This window comes from Corythoichthys intestinalis, chromosome 6 (genome assembly GCF_030265065.1).
Source record: "Corythoichthys intestinalis isolate RoL2023-P3 chromosome 6, ASM3026506v1, whole genome shotgun sequence".
Taxonomy (NCBI): domain Eukaryota; kingdom Metazoa; phylum Chordata; class Actinopteri; order Syngnathiformes; family Syngnathidae; genus Corythoichthys; species Corythoichthys intestinalis.
In genome coordinates this window covers 6,139,436-6,155,325 of record NC_080400.1, presented here as the reverse complement: position 1 = coordinate 6,155,325, position 15,890 = coordinate 6,139,436, and the positions used below count along the sequence as shown (strand labels likewise).

Sequence of the window (15,890 nt, the reverse complement as noted above, 5' to 3'; positions counted from 1 at the left end):
ACACGGTAGATATCATATTATAGAACTAGATGCAAATGGCAGACACTGCTGCATTGCCAACATGTTTTAAGGACTACATGCGTTTGTAAACAGCCGCCATCTTAAAGCAGTAGACCTCTCAGGAAGGCCCTGATGTAGAGATCCTTCCTAGCGAACCTAAGTAATTTTTTTTTATCTAAAATGCTCCTAAATCGGCAAAATCTTAACTTAAATCTATCTTTAAATGATGAAACCATTTTAAAACTTACACATGTTTAAAGTAGACAGAAGGGAACTAATGCAATAACGGGAGAAATTTTAACAACTTTAACGATTGATTCACAACTTTAAATGACTTCCACACATAGCAAAGGTTACTAGCTAGTTATCGCAATACCCTTGTGTCTAGTTAAGTGGAGGGTAAAGAATTGGGCTAGGGCCAACTGTGCCCCAAACCCTTTAAGCTTCACATTGTGTGACCTGTGTTTTTTTGTTTTTTTTTTGTTTTGTTTTGTTTTTTTGAGAAAAAAAAAATATCACTAGTTACTTTGCCAAGTAACTAATTACTCTTACATTCAGGTAACTGAGTTACTAACGCAATTACTTTTTGGGAGAAGTAATTTCTAACTGTAATTAATTACTTTTTTAAAGTAAAATTAACAACACTGCATGGCACTAAATGCGTTAGTAGACAGCCGCCATCTTAAAGCAGTAGACTTTTTAGGACGGCTCTGTTGTAGAGAACCTTCCTAGCGAACCTAAGTAACTTTTTATCTAAAATACTTCTAAATCGGCAAAATCTTGACTTGAATCTATCTTTAAATGATGAAACAGTTTTAAAACTTTCATATGTCGAAAATAGAGAGAAGGGAACAAATGCAATAATGGGAGCAATTTTAACAACAGTTGATTCAGGGTAAAGGGTAAATTAGGGTAAAGAATTGGGCTCGGGCCAATTGTACCAAAAACCTTCACAAAAAACTTCACATAGTGTGGCCAATGTTTTTTTTTTTTTTTGTTTTTTTTGAGGGGAAAAAAAAAAAGTAATTATCACCAATTACTTTGCCAAGTAACTAATTACTCTTACATTCAGGTAATTGAGTTACTAACGCAATTACTTTTTGGGAGAAGTAATTTGTAACTATAATTAATTACTTTTTTTCAGTAAGATTAACAACACTGGTCGTCTTACAATCAGGGCCGTCTTATATTCGGGCCAATACGGTACTCCCATTGTGCTAGTTGATCATGTTTTACTTATTAGGAGACAGTGCAATTGATGAACATCTGTTCGACACACCCAAAAAATGTAAATATGCTGGATTATAGCAAAAATTCTCATTTGCATGTGCAGGATAATTTTGTAAGATTAAGTTAGGTTTATATTCATTTTTTATTGTATATTAAGTGGCATGCTGTCTGTTAAGCTGCCAAAATGATATTCTTAATAAATTCTATCTAATAAATTCTGATCACCAAAATCGAACTCAAAATTTTCTATAACCGTATAATAGCCCAAGCCAAGTAAAATTCTACCAAAAAAGGTTTGTAATAGTCTATAAATGCCACAAGATGGAGGCAAAGCATGACTTTTGTCCAAATGAAGCTCCTCAACTCACTCTCAGAGGACTAGAAATTCGATGAGAAAAATATTACAATTAATTTAAGATACATATATCTTTTTAAATTGTCCCTCAAACTGGTGTCAATGACTCCATTTTGCCAAATTAAAAATAATAATAATAAATGGGCCTCTAATTTTTATAGATTTTTACCAACTGTCATTTGCTCATATAAGCCTTAGAATTTACTTGTGGTGCAACATTCATCGATTAACTCAGTAATTCCATTAGAAAAAAAATTCTAATCAAATTTTGCTGCGTTGAGTATTCATTTAATCAGAGTGACGTTGTAAGGGTCTGTTTTGAAATTGTTTTCATTTAGTATTTATGATTTGGGTGGATACACTGCCCTCTCGTGGCAACAGTGAATATGCCATGACTCATTTGACTGCTGATTCCAGCTGCTCCCTGTTAAGACCAACATATTTGAGAAAATGTTTTTTTTTTTAATGCATTCATGATTTAGTTTATAGGTATATTTAACAGTTTTGGGGGAGATTATGTGTTTGAACGATTTGTTCAAAGCACTGTTTAAAAAAAAAAAAAAAAACATTTGCATTTTATTGCATTTAAACTAGCGGACTTTTGCTATGTAAGTTAGCCAATTCTTCTTTTGTTGTACTCATATCCTAGTTTATTTACTTTAAGCTCAGGTATTTTAATTTTTTAAAAATGAAAGTGCAATTCTGCATGGTTTGAAGAAACTCACTCATTTTGTATTTGCATTTAATCCACTTTTGAAAGTGTATTCTTAGCAAGCCTTGGTTTTACATCTCCTAAAATTGATCCTACAATGCAATAAATGCTCCTAATCTGATTACTTGGTTAGTCGAACTAACTAGTTGATAGTTTTAAATACATTTAGTAATCTATTAAAATAATCGAAAGGTGCAGCCCTACTTTTAACTCATTGGCTACCATTGCCAATGACAGATGTCCAACCCATTTGGACTGGCAGCGATCAATCACTGAACCACGATCATTCACTGCCCTCAGAGAAGACCCACTTTGCCAGCAAACCTGTTTGTCCTGCAGAGTGATGCCCCCATGTGGACATTGCATGAGAAAACACTCGAGGGACATCCATCAGTTTGCCGTACGACGCTAAAAAAGGATTTCCCGTGGAGATGAGTGCGATGACTTTATGACCTACTGTCACGCAGACTTTGTTTTCTCATAGTGACGCCCAGACGAGACAATGCGCATCAGGATGGAGGAAGTGCGCTAATGAGGAAGGATGCTAAGGGTGGGTGGCGCAGGCGTGACCACGCTTGGAACTCAAAACACTAATTAAAATTGATGTTTCACATTAATATCACTGGAAAAACTCAAAATAGCTTAAAACCTATTTAGAGAAAAATCTCTAACACCTTTATGCCTGATTTTACAATGATTTAACAAGTACACATAATGCATTTGAAGAAGACAAGTATATAAAAATAGTATGATGAACAAATACGAATATTGTAAATAAAAAATAAAGCTAAAAATCCTAAAATTAAAAAATAAATAAATGTAGAAAATTAAAACCATTTTAAAAGCTAACAAATATTGATAAATATCAAAAATAAAAATTATAAATTCATGAATAATTTCCTCCTTTTATTGTTTTTTTCCTGTTTTCTCTCCAATTTAAAAAACATACATTGTAGCTCTTTTTTAACTACAATGACTTTTTTTAATTTAGGATTTTCCCTTTTTTTTGTTGAATTTTTGAAATAATTTTCTACTTTGTATTTTTTTACGTATTTTTTAAAGTACTTATATATTTCCCCCAATGCTTTTTTATGTAGATTTGTTAACTCATTAGTTGCCAGCTTCTTACCAAGAGCTGTCACCAAGTTGCCACTGAAAGGTTACTGTCATTGCACTTCTAATGCCACAACATAATCACATGCATCTAACTAAGTAATATGTTCTCAGACATCCGATTCAATCTGGGTACTGCATAATCTGAGTAATACATAATCTGGGTACTGCATATGCAATACTTGGACAGTTCCATTATAGCATTTTGAACTTTTCCTCAACACCTATAAAAGTGTCATTTCGAGTCAGCCCCCTGCCTCCTAGTCCGAGTACTGTAAATTGTAATTTACGCGCCGTTACCAGAGATACAGTGCATCACAAAAGTCAGTACACCCCTCGCATTTCTGCAGATATTTAAGTATGCCTTTTCATTGGGCAACACTGACAAAATGATACTTTGACGCAATGAAAAGTAGTCTGTGTGCAGCTTATATAATAGAGTTAATTTATTTTCCCCTCAAAATAACTCAACATATAGCCAATAATATCTAAAAACCCTGGCAACAAAAGTGTGTACACCCCTTAGAAACGACATCCCTAAATGTCAAAATTGAGTACTGCTTGTCATTTTCCCTCCAAAATATCATGTGACTCGTTAGTGTTACTAGGCCCAGGTGTGCAGAGGGAGCAGGTGTGTTCAAATTTGTAGTGCAGCTTTCACACTCTCTCATACTGGTCACTGAAAGTTCCAACATGGCACCACATGGAAAAGAACTCTTTGAGGATCTTAAAAGACATATTGTTGCACTACATGAAGATGGCCAAGGCTGCAAGAAGATTGCCAACACCCTGAAAGTGAGCTCCAGCACAGTGGCTAAGATCATCCAGCGTTTTAAAAGAGCAGGGTCCCCTCAGAACAGGCCTCGGGTTGGTCGTCCAAAGAAGCTGAGCACACATGCTGAGTGTTACATCCAAATGCTTTCTTCGAAAGCTCATCGCAGGAGTGCTGTCACCATTACTGCAGAGATTGAAGAGGTGTGTGTGTGTGGGGGGGGGGGGGGGGGGGGGTAAGCCTGTTAGTGCTCAGACCATACGCCACACTCTACATCAAATTGGTGTGCATGGCTGTCACCCCAGGAGGAAGCCTCTTCTGAAGACGGCAAAGGCATATGTTTGGTCTTAATATTGGTAGGGACGATATAACAGTATAATCTGCATGTACATTTTTTACTGGGGAGAAGACATTAATAAGACCAACATATTTGGTGAATGGGGGTCAGGGCTACATTTCTCACCAATATGAACCTAATTAATTGATAGGCTAAACGATTAATGCAAAATAAATCTGTATTGACCTATACTAAATTTCACACTGCAAATTTATAACGTTTTTATCTGATAATTTTTGTTAAATCTAGTCAAATAATGTTTTGCATCTTTTTTGGAGTGTTAAAGGTTAGTTAACCGATTAATGAGTCAGATCATTTCACTTTAAGTAAACATTACTATTTGTTCGTAATAAGCCTATATTCAGTGGGGAGAACAAGTATTTGATACACTGCCGATGTTGCTGGTTTTCCCACTTGCAAGCCATGTAGAGGTCTGTAATTTGTATCATAAGGTTTCTTCAACTGTGAGGGACTGAATCTAATACAAAAATCCAGAAAATCACATTGTATAGTTTTTAAATAATATATTTGTATTTAACTGCATGAAATAAGTATTTGATACATTACCAACTAGTAAATATTTCAGCTCTTAGTTCTTTTTTAAGAACCCCTCCTGTTCTCCACTCATTACCGGAAGTAACTGCACCTGTTTGAATTTGTTACCTGTATAAAAGACACCTGTTTACATGCTCAAACAAACAAACTCCAACCTCTCCACAATGGCCAAGACCAAAGAGCTGTGTAAGGACATCAGGGATAAAATAATAGACCTGCACAAGGCTGGGATGGGCTACAGGAAAATAAGCAAGCAGCTTTGTGAGAAGGTAACAACTGTTGGAGGGATTATTAGAAAATGGAAGAAGTTCAAGTTGACGGTCAATCTGCCTCGTTCTGGGGCTCCATGCAAGATCTCACCTTGTGGGGCATCACTGATCATGAGGAAGGTGAGGGATCAGCCCAGAACAACACGGCAGGAACTGGTCAATGACCTGTAGAGAGCTGGAACCACAGTCTCGAAGTAACCATCGGAAACACATTACGCCGTCATGGATTAAAATCCTACAGCGCACGCAAGGTCCCGCTGCTGAAGGCAGTGCATGTCCAGACACGTCTGAAGTTTGCCACTGACCATCTGGATGATCCAGAGGCGCAATGGGAGAAGGTCATGTGGTCGGATGAGACCAAAATGGAACTTTTTGGTCTAAACTCGGCTTGTCGTGCTTGGAGGAAAAAGATGGATGACTACAACCCCAAGAACACCATCCCAACCGTGAAACATGGAGGAGGAAACATCATTTTTTGGGGCTGCTTCTCTGCCAAGGGTACAGGACGACTGCACCGTATTGAGGGGAGGATGGATGGGGCTTGGCTGACAACCTCCTTCCTTCAGTGAGAGCCCTGAAGATGGGTCGTGGCTGGGTCTTCCAGCATGACAACGACCCAGAGCACACAGCCAAGGCAACTAAAGAGTGGCTCCGTAAGAAGCATCTTAAGGTCCTGGAGTGGCCTAGCCAGTCACCAGATCTGAACCCGACAGAAAATCTATGGAGGGAGCTGAAAGTCCGTGTTGCCCGGCAGCAGCCCCGAAACCTGAAGGCTCTGGAGAAGAGGGCCAAAATCCCTGCTGCAGTGTGTGCAAACCTTGTCAAGGACTACAGGAAACGTTTGGTATCTGTAATAGCAAACAAAGGTTTCTGTGCCAAATATTAAGTTCGATTTTTGTGATGTATCAAATACTTATTTAATGCAATTAAATGCAAATTTATTATTTAAAAATCATACGTGATTTTCTGGGGTTTTTTGTATTAGATTCCGTCCCTCACAGTTGAAGAGAACTTATGATACAAATTACAGACCTCTACATGCTTTGCAAGTGGGAAAACCAGCAAAATCGGCAGTGTATCAAATACTTGTTCTCCCCACTATATCTAAAGGTTGGTCATTTTTCCACCTAAATCAAGAAAAAAAAATCTTTTAAATAATTTTTGAACAATTTCTCGAATTAAGAACATTTCTGGAAAAACAAGTTTTTCTTTTAAGATTAAATATACAAACGTTTTGCTTAAAATAAGTCTGTTAAGCTTATTTTCAACTAGCTGTTTTTCTTATTCAAGAAATCTAAGTGAGTAAAATCGACTTGAAGCACTGTAGCAGTAGCAGAATTAGTGGAGTGATGCCCACCTCCACAACATTGACGTTTTTTCACATTACTTACAGTGGATGCTGCTGGCGGAAAAAAAATAATATCCCTCATCTTTGAATGTCGCGAGGGAGGCGGCATCTGTCGGAATGTGATTGCGTGTGTGTGGGGGTGGTCACGTCATCAGCCAATCTAACGTGCATTTGAGGGGGAAAAAAATGGACTGGCACATTCAGCGAATGAAAAGGGGTCAGTGTACGCTTGCCTTGAACATAGTGAAAGTACTGTAATTCACTTAATAATGGTAGGATCAATTCTATCCTTACAACATATAGGAAGACAATCTGAATAACCTATATAACTGAAGTCATTAAATAATGCAAATAAGGTTGCTTAAAAGTTGGTGGGGATAATTTGATCATCCTGACAAGTTGGTGGTGTTATGTCCCTACCGTCCCTATGCAAACCTACGCCCTTGGAAGACGGTATACAAGAAAGCCCGGAAACAGTTTGCTGAAGACATGTCAACAAAGCACATGGATCACTGGAACCATGTCCTATGGTCAGATGAGACGACGATTAATTTGTTTGGTTCCAATGGTCTCAAACGTGTGGCGGCAACCAGGTGAGAAGTACAAAGATAAGTGTGTCATGCCTACAGTCAAGCATGGTGGTGGGAATGTCATGGTCTGGGGCCGCATGAGTACTGCAGGTGTTGGAGGGTTACATTCCATTGAGGGAAACATGAACTCCAACATGTACTGTGAAATACTGCAGCAGTGCATGATCGCCTCCCTCCAGAAACTTGGCCGCAGGGCAGTGTTCCAGCATGACAATGACCCCAAACACACTACCAAGATGAACACTGCTTTGCTAAAGAGCCTGAGGGTAAAGGTGATGGACTGGCAAAGCATGTCTCCAGACTTGAACCCAATAGAACATCTTTGGGGGGTCCTCAAGCGGAAGGTGGAGGTGGGCAAAGTCTCAACTATCCGGCAGCTCCGCAACATCGTCATGGAGGAGTGGAAGAGCATTCCAGTGGCAACCTGTAAAGCTCTGGTCAACTCCATATCCAGGAGAGTAAAGGCAGTTCTGGATAATAGTGGTGGCCACACAAAATATTGACAGTTGACATGCTGTATGTTAATATTGACAACTTTCACTAAGGGGTGTAGTCACTTTTGTTGCCAGGGGTTTAGATATTAATGGTTATATTTTGAGTTATTTTGAGGGGAAAATAAATTAACTATTATATAAGCAGCGCACAGACTACTTTTTATTGTGTCTAAGTGCCATTTTGTCAGTGTTGTCCTATGAAAAGATATACTTAAATATCTGCAGAAATATGAGGGGTGTACTCACTTTTGTGATACACTGTAGGTATCATGAGTATGAGACTTCAGAATAATATTACTCAAGTAAAATTAGTCATCCAAAAATGTAGTAAAGTACAAGTAAAAAAGTACAGTACTTGGTATAAAGAATATTAAAATAATGAGTAACATTGTGATTAATTGTGATTTAATTTTATTTTTTTTAAACAAAGGCATTTTTCTCTTAGCACAAAATTATCTATATGAACTGTTATTTTTATACTTCACTACAACCAATTACATAACCACATAACCACAAAAAAACACACTGAATTCCAGCGAAAGAAAAAAATCTCCAAAAATTAAGCATTATCTGTCCAAAGAGCATGAGTGCCCTCTAGTGGAGAAAAACATTTCCAATTATGAAACTAAAAGGATGATATCTCCGGTTTTCCGTGGTCAACTGGTGCCAAATAAAAACTGGGAGACAGATTAAAATCAGAGCTTTCGAGTCATGTTAACGGTGGCACTCTATGTATAATACTTTTTTTTTTTTTTTTTACATTGCTTTAAAGCAGTGCTTCTCAATTATTTTCTGTTATGCCCCCCCCCCAAGGAAAACATAAATGTTTCGCGCCCCCCCCAAACTCTCTGCCACCAATAGTATCATTTGTCTATAATATTACTATAAGTACGCTTCTGCCAAACATTTTGTCCTTTTTTTCTATTAAAGAAAAAAATAACATAGATCCTTATAATAAAGTACAACTTTATTAACATTGTTTTGTTTGTAAAAGAAGACTTAACACGCATCAATTTGCCTGAATAAAAAAAAAAAGTCACATCCAAACTGTAAAAATACACTCAAGGTACAATTCCAATTGATTAGAAACATTAACTCATGAGGACAATATGCCAAAATATTTGACTGAAAAAAACATAACTGAATAGAAGAAAGAAAGAAAGAAAAAAAAAAGTGTCTTTGGACAGAAGGAAAGTTTTTATTTTCGCTGCTCACAGTTTCACTTCCTTTGCAATGGTTTGGGGTTATTTTCACCGAGCATGCTCACTTGTTTACTGATATAACACTGACAAAGTGGGACGCTTGTTGGCAATATTTGGCACGTTTTCGCTGAAAAACAATCAAGCGGCTTATCAATGAGATTGAGCTCTAATGTCTTTAAGTGGCGTCTTAATTGATTTGGCTTCCGGCTGTCCGCTATAATCATTTTTAGACACAGTAAACAGTGGTCTTTCCTCATCTCTCACTGTATTAAAAGTCAAAACCAAAAGTCAAACGGCCCGAAAAAAAAAATCGCATTCTTGGCGGCCAAGGGAGAACGTTGGTGAGGGCGGTTGTCTTGACGATCCCAAGCCGAAAATGGCACCACTGGGCAGACACATGAGAACCGGAGAAAACAGTGGGTTGCTGTGTGAGTCCGGCCGGAAAACGGCTTTCGAAAACAGCGCACAGCTCTTCACATCGGTTTTATGTGTGGTTTTGCTTAGGTAAAAAAAATACTGCACGCACTCTGAAAATGAGAGCGCCACTGCCACCCACTGAGTGGATGTGCAAGTACACTTTATTCTACAGTAATACGGCAAAAAAAAAAAAAAAAAAAAGGCATTATCCCCGAGGTCACATGCGCCACCCCTGGCATTGCTCTGCGCCCCCCTGGGGGGGCGTGCTCCACTATTTGAGAAGTACTGCTTTAAAGACACCACGTGATTGAGAGGGACGGCGTGATCGTAGAGCAATGAGTGATTCGTGTAATGGAGTCATGTGATTATTTTTGTGACAACTCATTGGTGAAATTGGTTGAGGCATTGTTGGAGTCCCTGGCAAAAAAAAAAAAAAAAAAGTGAAATCTAATATGTAAAATAAAAAGGGAAAATATAACGACTAGTGTAGCCCAAAGTAGCTCAGTAAGAGTAGGGTTTCTTCTTCACAAATCTACTCAAGTAAAAAGTATGGCATAGTAATAATACTCTTAGAACTTAGTACATTTTTCTCAAAAAGTTGCTCAAGTAAATGTAACCGAGTCAATATAATGCATTACTACCAACCTCCGGCTGTTACATTACCACTGCATCTAGTCACTTATTTTTTTACCCCTATCTGTCTGCACTGTAACCTGTGTTTGTATAGTAGCCTTAAAGTGCATATGACAGGATTTTTAAAAAAGTCTTAAATAGCATTATTATATGAATTACAATTATATTTTGAGACGATTCTACTATAATATACAAAAATTTGGCAAAGCGCAGTTGACGAGAAATCAGTCTTTAAATCTTCCGTTTAGCCACGCCTATCATATTAGGGCTCTAGTGTCCCCAAAAGGAGGATGACGTCGGCAGGGTCATGGTGTCATCCGATTTAGAAATCAGCCCATTGAGGGGGAAATTGTTCAGAACAAGGAAAATGCGACGAAGAGAGCCACAAAATGTCATTTTTTCAGTCTCTATACTCCAATATTTTTACAGGATATTCTTTTTATCGATGTCAGTCCAGTCATCGGCCGAGTGACATTCTCGGTAGACAATCGGCCACAAAATGGAAGCCGCCACCGTATTAAAACGTGTGAAACCATAAAAGGCTCACACGCTTCTTCCTGGTGCAGCAACAATTTTCTGCAGCCGTTTGGCTGGCGTATTGCGAAAAATAACCAAATTAATCCACAAAATCAGCTGAATCCACAGTCCATCTGCATGCTATCAAGCAATGCTGTATTGTGAGATTCCGACCCGGGTGACGTCACATTCGTATTCGTCCTAAACCCGAGACTGAAGCCGGTCACTCATTTTCATGGCGCGGGATTCAAAAATTGAATATATAAAACGATCGCCTCCACACACATCCAAGCAGTCCATTTCATTCAGGAGCATAAAACACAGCGGGAAATATGAAATAAACATTTTTTGGGGTGTCATACGCACTTTAATGTACTTTTATTTTATGTGGTGCACATTATGGCGAAGCTTTAAATATCATTGTACTCTGTAAAATGTCAATAAAGGCTCTATTCTATTGATGGCACTAGATGTCCAATCCAATTTGCCTGGGAGAGGTGCCAGCAATCGAATCCAACCCACTAGGATGATTGGAGTGAACGTCTAGCGCAGTCAATGGCAGTGAATGAGTTAAATATCAATTCAAGAATCAAGGGGTTAAATCTACATGAAGGCCTGAATGAAGATCACCAATCCTCCTAAGGAAAATTTGAAGCCAAACCGGAACAACAACACACTGATTGTGCATTTTTACTACGGGAAGTAGTGAAGGGAAACACTTTATTGTGTGCAGATGCAGCTTTTGTGCAGACTGTAATATGGAGCGCAATGAGGAAGTGCTGCAGTGGTCATACCTAAATTTTAAAAAATTAATACATCAAAGATGAGCTTTGCTGTCTATTGAGTAGTGTTCACAGCAAATGATTCAGTAACTTCTCTGTTGTACAGTTCAAAGTCACATGCCAACACAAATCATGGAATTATGAATACCAGAAAGTTGCTGATAGATTTCAAATAGGAACTAATCTATCCCTCTGACCACAAACATGAGGTCTTATTAGTTATTATCATTCGTCATGATAATTTAAAGCAACACTAGGTAATTTTTCAACCTTCATAAAATATTTTCATAACATTTGTGATAACATGTTGACAGACAACTCTTTGAATGACACCTCTTTTATATCTTGAGGGGTCTGTATCGCTTTCACCAGCACTAATTAACTTTGACGAGGGTGGCAGGGACCCTGGCACACGAAACAAAAAAAACCTACAAATGTGCTGACTGCTTTACGACCTATCTCACTTCCCCTTTTCCCCATTCATCATAAATACAGAAGCAGGGCTGCAGCTATCGATTATTTGAGTAGTCGATTAATCGAACTAGTAAGTTCGAATAATCGAGTAATCGGATAAGGAACATAAAGAATTAAAATACCTGACCTGGGCCTGAAACGGTATAAAAAAAAAAAATAAAGATATATGTACAACAAAGAACAATTGGCTAACTTGCATAACAAAAGTCAGCTAGCTTAAATACTATGACATGCCAACGTTTTTTTTTTTTTTTTTACAATGCTCTTAACAAGTAGTTCAAACACATTCTCACAAAAATCGGCTAAATATACCTTGAAACTAAATTACAAATGCTTTAAAAAAAAAAATTAAAAAAAACATTAGCTGAAACAAAAACTTATGTTGGTCCGAACAGGGAGCAGCTGGATTCAGCCATGTGAAATGAGGCAGATTAGAGGGCAGTGTACCCACCCAAATCAATAAAATTAAATGTGAACAATTTCAAAACAAACCATTACAAAGCCACTTTAATTAAACGAATACTCGAAGCAGCGAAATTTATTTTGAATATTTTTTTTCTAATCGAATACGCGAGTTAATCGATTAATCGTTGCAGCACTAGACAGAAATCGATGAAACGCTTTCGCACGAATTCTGCTAAGATGGCAGGCAAACAAAATAGACAAAAAGTTTTGTCTGAGGAGGGGGAAAAAAAGGAAGGCTACCAGGATATCCAGAATAAACATTGGCCTGGCTTTCACTCGCTTGCGTGACGCGCTGACGAGTTCGGATGGGGTGGGGGAGTTACCCACACCAAGCCATACGGTTGCTCACAGTCCTATGCTATTGTTTAGCCACAACTGAATTTGTTACCTTATTTCTATTCATCCTTCATACTCCTTTTTGATTGATTGATTGATTGATTGATTGATTGATTGATTGATGATTTTACAACATTGTGCGGGTGTGCGCAGGTCCTCATGGGAAAGGTAGTCTTTCTTAAGGCAAAACACTACCGCTTTTGTCCACCTGCATCCATAAGCGGATTTTAAGGGGGGGCCAAGCCCCCCTGGTGGCCGAAAAGTTTCATTGCATAAAATTGACTTTCCTATACATATAAGTTGTAAAGCAATAAAACTGCAACAAAAATAAATAAAATGAACAAAAAAATATATTTTTATAATGGGTCAAAATTATTTTTCGAATAGATCATGTGACTAGACCTTAGGCGGTCATTTGCTTTGCATATAATTTATAAAATAAATAAATAAATAAATAAAATAAAAGGGGAGGGCAATTTTATTTTTCAAATGATTTTTTTCTTTTTTAGGGACTGAATGATTCAGACACAAATGTCCTACCCATAATATGGCCCAAACACAAAAAGGATTGCTTCAATGAAATAAAACTTTTTCAATGAAAAATTAAGCGTTCAACTGCAAATTTTTCAATCACAAATATTTTTTCGCATTCAGAAACGTTTTCTATGATTGAATTTTTTCTTTTTTTGACTGAAGTGATTTTTCTTTTTGAAAATATGTTTTTTGAAGCAACTTATTTTTTGATTGAATAATAAAGACGAAAACATCCCAGGCCCAAACACAAATTAACATTACTTCGAATCAAAAAAGTTGGTTCAATCACCCCAAAAAATTCAAAGAAATATAGCTTTCATATGCTTTTTTTTTTTTTTTTAACTTTGAAATTTATTTTTGCGCTCAATCACATTTTTTGAATGAAACGACTTTTTTTGATTGAAAATATATATTTTGATTGAAGCAACTTTTTTTTATTGAATAATAAAGACACAAATCTACCTCCATATGGCTCCGCCCAGGGGATACAATTTTTGACTGGAGTAACTACAATGGCACGACACCGGCGGGCGTACCATATTCAGTGGTTGACGATCTTGATGAAAAGTATGGCAGCCTGATTTAGAATTCCCCTCAAGAATGATGGGAAACAAATAACGTTCATTCTCAACTTATTATTTTAAATATTCTTGTAAACTAATTTTATTGCTGACCCTGCGTTTCGGGGTCATCAACATGTTGAGCCCCCCCTGCCCCAAAAGTCAAACTCAGCCTATGCCAGCATCGCTGAAATCGACCAAAACTGAAAATTTACCATGTGTTGCTTGTAGTAAATGACAAAAACAATTTTTTACAAAAAACGCTATTAGTATTTAAAAGCATAATTCAGATAAAATGAAATTCATTTTAAAAAACTAAAATTTGAAAAAACTAATTGTTATAAATTGGAGGGGGGACAGAACAAGGACATACATTTAAATGAGAGTGGCTGGTGTGTATTTTGCTCAGTTTGTTTGCTTTTGTGAATCTCTTGTGACATCAACATAGCTCATCTCTTTGTCTACCACTGACGGACATAGACGTCCAATCCATTTTAATTAAACCCTAACCCTCATTTAGCTAAATTTTTCTTTTATTCCAGACAACCTGGGCTGGCAGTGCATGAGTTAAGCTAATGAGAACTTTCGAATAGACCACAACCCCAAAACACATCCAATGGGTAAGAGTTGTGGTTTTTAGTTTTCTCCGTAGTTTAGGGGTTAATTTTTGGTAGGAAAAACTACTAAAAACATTTTATTAAACTATAAGTAAAACTAATTATTCGGCATTCATTCTAAAAACAAATGTTCAACTCACCTTTTGATCAAAGTAAAAAGTTTCATAGCTGACGGAGATCTTAGAAGAAGGGAACGAACCTCCCTGTCTGGTAAAGCGTTGCGTTTTTAAGGCGTTTAAAAAGCCAACGAACAAAAATAAAATGTAAATCATTGCAATTCTGTCCAAAAGTGTTTTCCCGGCTTGAAACGTCATCGTTCTGCCGTGCTGTCAAGAGACCTGCCGTCAGCACATTTTGGATAGAGAACACCGGATGATCCTCTTAAATACGCGGAAAAAGGAAGTGAATTTGCTGTCAGCAACCAGAAATCCAAGTTGTTGTAATTTAAGGAACAATAAATCTCACGGGACCACGTATTGAGCATAAACAGTCCCGTTGACTTCCTTTCTGCGTTTTTGAAACCTCCATTTGCTTCACATTACATCAGCTACATTTGGCTAGGCGGCAGCATAGCTGATGGCTAAACTGCACAGTAGACTTAGAGGCTCATGGGAGTTGTAGTCCCACGTGCTGAAATAAGTGTCAAAACCAAAAGCACGTGCACTTCTAGTCTACGATGTTTCTATTCATGGCACGTAAATATCAATCAAAAAGGAAATAAAATAACCAACCTTTGATAACAATCAAAAAAAACAAACAAAAAAAAAAAAACACATTAACGCAATAAATTGTTGCACAGAGGTGGGTAGTAACGCGTTACATTTATTTGCAGACCCGTGCCGCTCATAAGGCAATTTAGGCAACTGCCTAAGGGCACAGCAGCGTCCTAAGGGCGTCAAGAAAAATATTCTAATAATATTTGATGATAGTGTAACAGTCACCTCCTTGAGTGGTGTTCCTCCCGACATCCACCACGCGGTGGCGCTGCTTTATTTATGTTATATATGTTCTTCTTCTGTTGCTGCTTACGTGTGTGTTGGAGTTCATCTGGGAACGCGTGTGTGCGTACCGCTGATCTCCAAGTGACGAGTGGTTAAGGTGGATTTGTTATTATTTTGCGAATAAACGTGCATAAGTGGAAGCTTTTCCTCATTTTGTTATTTTTATGCATGCATCCTACCTCCACGCGTTGCAATAGCAGTATTAAAAAATTTAAACAAAATAAGTTCATAATAAGTCTTTAAACAATAATGAAATCATTTTTCTAGTGTGCCTTCTGCCCGTTTCACGTTTTACTGTGATGCGATAATTTCACCCACCACAGACCCTAGTCTCCCTCACCACCCAGCAGACTAGTGAGCTACCTGAAAGTGCTATTTTTAGCCTCCGCAATTGGTCGACATTACGGTGACAAGTCAACTTCATGAAAAGACAAAAGCCCTCTGGGTCGGAAGAAAAAGAAAGAAGAGACCATAAACGTGAAGAAAAACAGAGGTTTGTTGTGATGATTTTTTTCAACAGCATAAGCACGTAGACTTGCAAGCCAGCGGTTATTTACATAGAATTTATATCAATCAAT

At 37.6% G+C, this 15,890-nt stretch overlaps 1 protein-coding gene across 1 annotated transcript in view; it reads right to left on the bottom strand.

The window, feature by feature from the left end:
* prcp (prolylcarboxypeptidase (angiotensinase C)) overlaps positions 1 to 14,892 on the bottom strand; it is a 58,390-nt gene extending 43,498 nt beyond the window's left edge. The window contains exon 1 of the mRNA XM_057839587.1: positions 14,452 to 14,892. Within this exon, the coding sequence (XP_057695570.1) occupies positions 14,452 to 14,625 (174 nt within the window). The 5' untranslated portion in view covers positions 14,626 to 14,892. The remainder of the gene's footprint in view (positions 1 to 14,451) is intronic.
* Positions 14,893 to 15,890: the final 998 nt, after the last annotated feature.